Consider the following 7,500-nt stretch of genomic DNA (forward strand, 5'->3'; position numbering starts at 1 on the left):
AAAAAATAAAACGGATTTCATAGGGCCCTATGAGTGTGTGAGAGTGTGTGAGAGTGTGTGAGAGTGTGTGAGAGTGTGTGAGAGAGTGTGAGAGAGTGTGTGTGTGTGTGTGTGTGTGACAGATACTTGGTGTGAGAGTGTGTGTGTGTGACAGATATTTGGTGTGAGAGAGTGTGTGTGTGTGTGTGTGTGTGTGTGTGTGTGTGTGAGTGTGTGAGAGTGTGTGAGAGTGTGTGAGAGTGTGTGAGAGTGTGTGAGAGTGTGTGAGAGTGTGTGAGAGTGTGAGAGTGTGTGAGAGAGTGTGAGAGAGTGTGTGTGTGTGTGTGTGTGTGACAGATACTTGGTGTGAGAGTGTGTGTGTGTGACAGATATTTGGTGTGAGAGAGTGTGTGTGTGTGTGTGTGTGTGTGTGATAGGGATGGGCATTTTTGTCAATTTCTCATTTCGATCATCGATAGGTCTCAAAAACGAGTACTCGAGTACTCGGGGGCGGGGCATGTGCAGGGGGCGGGGCATGTCCGTCATTGAGATAATGAAAACTGTTATGAAAAAGGTTGTTGACAAATACAAACGTGACATGAAAACAGGAATATGAAAACATGAACATATAAAGCAAAAAATAACTGCTAGATTATGATGCATAAATGTCTTTGAAAAAGAAACATCTTTATAAAATGACCGTCTCAAATAACCAAGTCAGTATCGAGCATTGCCTTTGAGCTAAAACTGTGAAATAACACCACCCTGCAGAGCTTGCTAGCTGGTTAATAAACTCAACCAAACGCACCCTATATCAATATTAATATGAAGATTATTATGAACCTATTACGACATAAATCAACACAGACGGACGTGAATGCGCACGTGAACTTCAGCGTGCTAGATTTGACAGGCGAAGGGTTTGAAACGGAACATTTTGAATGCGCTCTTCCCTTAACAACGCTGATACACGGACAACGAAAGCACACAGAAACAACATTTTATTAAAATCCTGTTCTCATTATAATGCTTTGACAGATTGACTCTGCACATCATGCACTTAATTTTATTATTCATGACCGAAGTGTTTAGACATCACTGCGCGTTTTCGAACTCATAATGAAAAACAACTTTAAATAACTATAGGTCTACTGTTAAAAAATACGAGACCAGTATAGCAGTGCTGCATTACTAATATCACTGATTCTGAGAAAGAAATAGCCCATCTGAAAAGAATATGACCGTCTCTAAACCATCATGTCTGTTGAGGGTAGATGTGACTGAGGCGTTGTGAGCAGATGTAAGCACTCAGGAGAAGTTTTAACAGATGGGATCTTTTTATTTACCCCAATTAAGGCCAAATAAAGGCAATCAAAATTAAGAAAAAATATATATACAAGAAAAAAAAAATACTCTTTAGTAAATAAAATAAATTGACATGAGAGTCCAAAAACAAAAAAAAAACAATCATAATTTTACAGCTGCTTTGAAATGGACCTTTACACAAGTCACTGTACTTAGGGCATCAACAGACTTATGTCTTCTCACTTCACCCTCTCCAGAGATTGAAACCACTAGTCTTTTATACACATGAAGGCACCCTGGAATTGGCACATACCAATTCAATAATACAATGCAGGGGTGGCTCAGGTAAACAAACCATAAATGCTTAAAAACAGCCGAAATGCTACATCTATAAAATTAGAAAAATACAGAATATAATTTCTATGATTTCAGCTAACATTTGGCAAAGCCACAAGTCATATGAACAGCTAAACAAAAATAACTCACAACTCCGGGTCACTTCCTATTGACCCGGAAGTCATTGCGTTATTTAACCCCCACCATTGCAGCAAAAATTCCTTTACACAAACAAACAGGAGACGCTGGTCAGACGTAAAGATGGTATGTCAAAGCCATGTTCCTTTTAAACTAAATAAACAAACACATAATTAACAAAAACATGTGTTGCGTGATTATTGTAACAAATTATGATTGTGAAGTAATGGCATGGTTTTAAACAGTCAGATATGTATTGAAAGTAATAGCTATAGCCGTAGTTTTAGATGTTAAAAGTGTGCACACGAAAGCTACGGGATTACTATGGTGTTTTGATGAAAGGCTAGATTAACCGCTGATTTAAAACAGTATGAGGATTAACAGAACACATTAACACGCTATACAAACAAATACAAGCAACATTTGCACTCAGTCTTTGTGAACGGGAATAGGTATGCGCCCTGTCACAATGTCGAGCATGAAATATAGTAGTATATACTAGTTTCTCTGTGGATCAGCTGATACATGGGGAACTGAGCACAGATCATATACAGCATTCTATTTCCATCGTGTTCTCACTATAATGCTATGATTGGCGCTGCACATCTTGCACTAACCATTTAATGATCAGTGATTCCAGACATCACTGCAGTGCACGCCTCAGTTTCACTTTATTTCGCCGCGGTCTGGAGGCGCTGTATAACGCTAACCAATCAGACCTCAGCTACCGCGCAAAACTACGCAATAACCAATAAAAAAGAGACAAATATTTTTTTTTAAAGTCAGGGCGATCATCGTTCTCATGATCGATGATCGCTGTCACGTTCGAGTACTCGATTACTCGACCACTGTTGCCCATCCCTAGTGTGTGACAGATATTTGGTGTGAGAGAGTGTGTGTGTGTGACAGATATTTGGTGTGAGAGAGTGTGTGTGTGTGTGTGTGTGACAGATACTTGGTGTGAGAGAGTGTGTGTGTGTGTGTGTGTGTGTGTGTGTGTGTGTGTGTGTGTGTGTGTGTGTGTGTGTGTGACAGATACTTGGTGTGAGAGAGTGTGTGTGTGTGTGTGTGTGTGTGTGTGTGTGTGTGTGTGACAGATACTTGGTGTGAGAGAGTGTGTGTGTGTGTGTGTGTGTGTGTGTGTGTGTGTGTGTGTGTGTGTGTGTGAGACAGATATTTGGTGTGAGAGAGTGTGTGTGTGTGACCGATATTTGGTGTGAGAGAGTGTGTGTGTGTGTGAGGCAGATATTTGGTGTGAGAGAGTGTGTGTGTGACAGATATTTGGTGTGAGAGAGTGTGTGTGTGTGAGACAGATACTTGGTGTGTGTGAGAGTGTGTGTGTGTGTGACAGATATTTGGTGTGAGAGAGTGTGTGTGTGAGACAGATACTTGGTGTGTGAGAGTGTGTCTCAGTATATCTGCAAAACACGCTGAAACTTCAAGGCTTTCTCCAGAGCGGTTTAATTTATCGGCTGAAATCCAACATTCCGATCGGCTCAATCTCTTCCCATAGGAGCGGCGGCACAGAGAAGGAAACGCCCACTCCCCTGATCCATCCCATAATCCTCTCATGTTCTCCATGAGCAGAGGAACAGCCTTCACTGTCAAACCCAACGGCTTCCCAGTAATCTTCACCAGTTAACAGTGGGCGTGATTATTAGGGCTGAGCGGAAAATAGCAATTCTCACGTTTACAAAACAATAGGGATGCACCGGCTGACCGCCCAAAAATCGGTTTTCTTTGTATTTTTCTGCCGATTTTTCCGGAAGTGCGCCCGCGTGCATATTGCAATCATTCGCGAACATGTCTATTCGAGTCTATTCGCGATCATTTTTATTTTACCTTTAAATGACATTGACTTAATTTGATTTAAAAAGCACCTGCTGTAGCATCTTAGTTTTTTTTCGTTGCACTAAACATTATTGATTTAACATTTTGGAACAATTGTATACTTTGGTTTTATTTAATTTCACTGGTAAAGACTTTTTTCTTTACACTGAATTTAAAAACAAATGCTGATTTAAGTAACATCTTTGTTTGGATTGCAGAATATGCAGTTGTTGAAATTTGAATTGTTCAAATTGAAATCTTGTGAATCGAAATCGAATCGAAAACTTGTGAATCGAAATCGAATTGAAAACTTGTGAATCGAAATCGTATGGAATTGAAAGCTTGTGAATCGAAATCGAATCGAAAACTTGTGAATCGAAATCGAATCGAAAACGTGTGAATCGAAATCGTATCAAATTGAAAACTTGTGAATCGAAATCGTATGGAATCGAAAGCTTTGGAGTCGAAATCGAATCGAAAGCTTATGAGTCGAAATCGAATTGAAAGCTTGTGAATCGAAATCGAATCGAAAACTTGTGAATCGAAATCGAATCGAAAACTTGAGAACCGAAATCAAATTGAAAACTTGAGAATCGAAATCGAATCGAAAACTTGTGAATCGAAATCGAATCGAAAGCTTGTGAATCGAAATCGAATCGAAAGCTTGTGAATCGAAATCGAATCGAAAACTTGTGAATCGAAATCGAATCGAAAGCTTTTGAATCGAAATCGAATCGAAAGCTTGTGAATCGAAATCGAATCGAAAGCTTGTGAATCGAAATCGAATCGAAAGCTTGTGAATCGAAATCGTATGGAATTGAAAGCTTGTGAATCGGAATTGAAAGCTTGTGAATCGAAATCGAATTGAAAGCTTGTGAATCGAAATCAAATTGAAAGCTTGTGAATCGAAATCGTATGGAATTGAAAGCTTGTGAATTGAAATCGAATTGAAAGCTTGTGAATTGAAATCGAATCGGAAGCTTGTGAATCCAAATCGAAATCGAATCGAAAGCTTGTGAATCGGAATCGAATGCTTGTGAATCCAAATCATATCAAATTGAAAGCTTGTGAATTTAAATCAAATCGAATCGAAACCTTGTGAATCGAAATCGAATCGAAAGCTTGTGAATCGAAATCGAATCAAATCGAAAGCTTGTGAATCGAATCGAAAGCTTGTGAATCGAATCGAAAGCTTGTGAATCGAAATCGAAATCGAATTGAAAGCTTGTGAATCGAAATCGTATGGAATTGAAAGCTTGTGAATCGAAATCGAATCGAAAGCTTGTGAATCGAAATCGTATGGAATTGAAAGCTTGTGAATTGAAATCGAATTGAAAGCTTGTGAATCGAAATCGTATGGAATTGAAAGCTTGTGAATCGAAATCGTATGGAATTGAAAGCTTGTGAATCGAAATCGAATCGAAAGCTTGTGAATCGAAATCGAATCGAAAGCTTGTGAATCGAAATCGTATGGAATTGAAAGCTTGTGAATCGAAATCGTATGGAATTGAAAGCTTGTGAATCGAAATCGTATGGAATTGAAAGCTTGTGAATCGAAATCGAATCGAAAGCTTGTGAATCGAAATCGAATCGAAAGCTTGTGAATCGAAATCGTATGGAATTGAAAGCTTGTGAATCGAAATCGAATTGAAAGCTTGTGAATTGAAATCAAATTGAAAGCTTGTGAATCGAAATCGTATGGAATTGAAAGCTTGTGAATCGAAATCGAATCGAAAGCTTGTGAATCGAAATCGTATGGAATTGAAAGCTTGTGAATTGAAATCGAATTGAAAGCTTGTGAATCGAAATCGTATGGAATTGAAAGCTTGTGAATCGAAATCGTATGGAATTGAAAGCTTGTGAATCGAAATCGAATCGAAAGCTTGTGAATCGAAATCGAATCGAAAGCTTGTGAATCGAAATCGTATGGAATTGAAAGCTTGTGAATCGAAATCGTATGGAATTGAAAGCTTGTGAATCGAAATCGTATGGAATTGAAAGCTTGTGAATCGAAATCGAATCGAAAGCTTGTGAATCGAAATCGAATCGAAAGCTTGTGAATCGAAATCGTATGGAATTGAAAGCTTGTGAATCGAAATCGAATTGAAAGCTTGTGAATTGAAATCAAATTGAAAGCTTGTGAATCGAAATCGTATGGAATTGAAAGCTTGTGAATCGAAATCGAATCGAAAGCTTGTGAATTGAAATCAAATTGAAAGCTTGTGAATTGAAATCGAATCGGAAGCTTGTGAATCCAAATCGAAATCGAATCGAAAGCTTGTGAATCGGAATCGAATCGAAAGCTTGTGAATCGAAATCATATCAAATTGAAAGCTTGTGAATTTAAATCAAATCGAATCGAAAGCTTGTGAATCGAAATCGAATCGAAAGCTTGTGAATCGAAATCGAATCAAATCGAAAGCTTGTGAATCGAATCGAAAGCTTGTGAATCGAATCGAATCGAAAGCTTGTGAATCGAAATCGAATTGAAAGCTTGTGAATCGAAATTGAATCGAAAGCTTGTGAATCGAAATTTAATCGAAAGCTTGTGAATCGAATCGAAAGCTTGTGAATCGAATCGAAAGCTTGTGAATCGAAATCGAATTGAAAGCTTGTGAATCGAAATTGAATCGAAAGCTTGTGAATCGAAATTTAATCGAAAGCTTGTGAATCGAAATTTAATCGAAAGCTTGTGAATCGAATCGAAAGCTTGTGAATCGAATCGAAAGCTTGTGAATCGAATCGAATCGAATTGTGAAATGTGTGTGAATACCCAGCCCTAATGTTAATAGCGCAGAACACACTTCAGTTCGAGTTCCCACACCAACATCGATCAACGTTTATCACGAACTTCAAGCGATAAACGCCGTTAGCCGCTCTTTAGCGATCACTCGACTCTTTGGCTAAACATATGCTCTATATTAGCGTTATATTCATCATATTCTCCTGAGCCTGTGTGTCTGGGTCATTTCATGCTCTATGTTTAAATAAACCGGTCATGAAGATCACACACACTGTGTATTAATGATTATATCAACAGCGAATCATGTGAAGTTTAGCGTACTGTGAGTTAATTGAGTGTTGATTATTATAGCTAAAGATGAACATCAGCTGAATTACGGCTCATAGTTTGGGCTGTGTTCTCAACCTTTAATATTAATGTGCAAGTAAGGGCTCCCTATATAGTTTACAGCAATATCTTCAATACACTTTAGTTATGATTTAATTCATTTAAGGACAGACACTTTTTTAGTTTTTTTTCAGTAAACCAATACAAATAAATAAAAAGCCATTTTGTAAAACTATTAATTTATGCGATTGTCTTGATTTTAGTAAAGTTAGTACACAGTCATAGCCATAGATTCAATGGGACTAATAATTGGCATAATTTATTTCGGTTTTCAGTTTTCGGTTTTGGTCAAGAATTTTCATTTCTGTGCATCCCTAGTAGTAAACCGTCCTCACACATCCCTCCTCTTCTCCTCTCACTGAAGATCAATCGCACTCATGTGACGCTATAAAGGCTCGTAATGATAGAGTTTGTGTGTGTGTGTGTGTGTGTGTGTGCCTCGTCACGTCTTCTTCAGTTGATAAATATATATATCTCCACAGCATCATGTATTTGGTCTTATGGTCCAGCTCTAGTGTAGGGTCGCTCTCAGATTCAGCCCCGCTCTCACTCAACAACACCAGCTGTCACTCAATATCTCTGTGTGTGTCTGTGTGTGTGTGTGTGTGTACTGATGATGATGTCACTTCCTGCAGGTATCTGGTGGACAGCCGCTGGTTCAAGCAGTGGAAGAAGTATGTGGGCTTCGACAGCTGGGACAAATACCAGATGGGCGAGCAGAGCGTCTACCCGGGACCAGTGGATAACCACGGCCTGCTCAAAGGTGCTCACACACACACACA

The 7,500-nt window shown here is 38.7% G+C and overlaps 1 protein-coding gene across 13 annotated transcripts in view; it reads left to right on the plus strand.

Annotated features, from left to right (window-relative positions):
- usp15 (ubiquitin specific peptidase 15) overlaps positions 1-7,500 on the plus strand; it is a 43,793-nt gene that overhangs the window by 3,269 nt on the left and 33,024 nt on the right. For all 13 annotated transcript variants that reach the window (XM_079818112.1, XM_079818111.1, XM_079818128.1 and 10 more), the window contains exon 2: positions 7,354-7,481. In XM_079818112.1, the coding sequence (XP_079674238.1) occupies positions 7,354-7,481 (128 nt within the window). The remainder of the gene's footprint in view (positions 1-7,353; positions 7,482-7,500) is intronic.

The sequence above is a fragment of the Gobio gobio genome (genome assembly GCF_949357685.1).
Source record: "Gobio gobio genome assembly, chromosome: 5".
NCBI lineage: Eukaryota > Metazoa > Chordata > Actinopteri > Cypriniformes > Gobionidae > Gobio > Gobio gobio.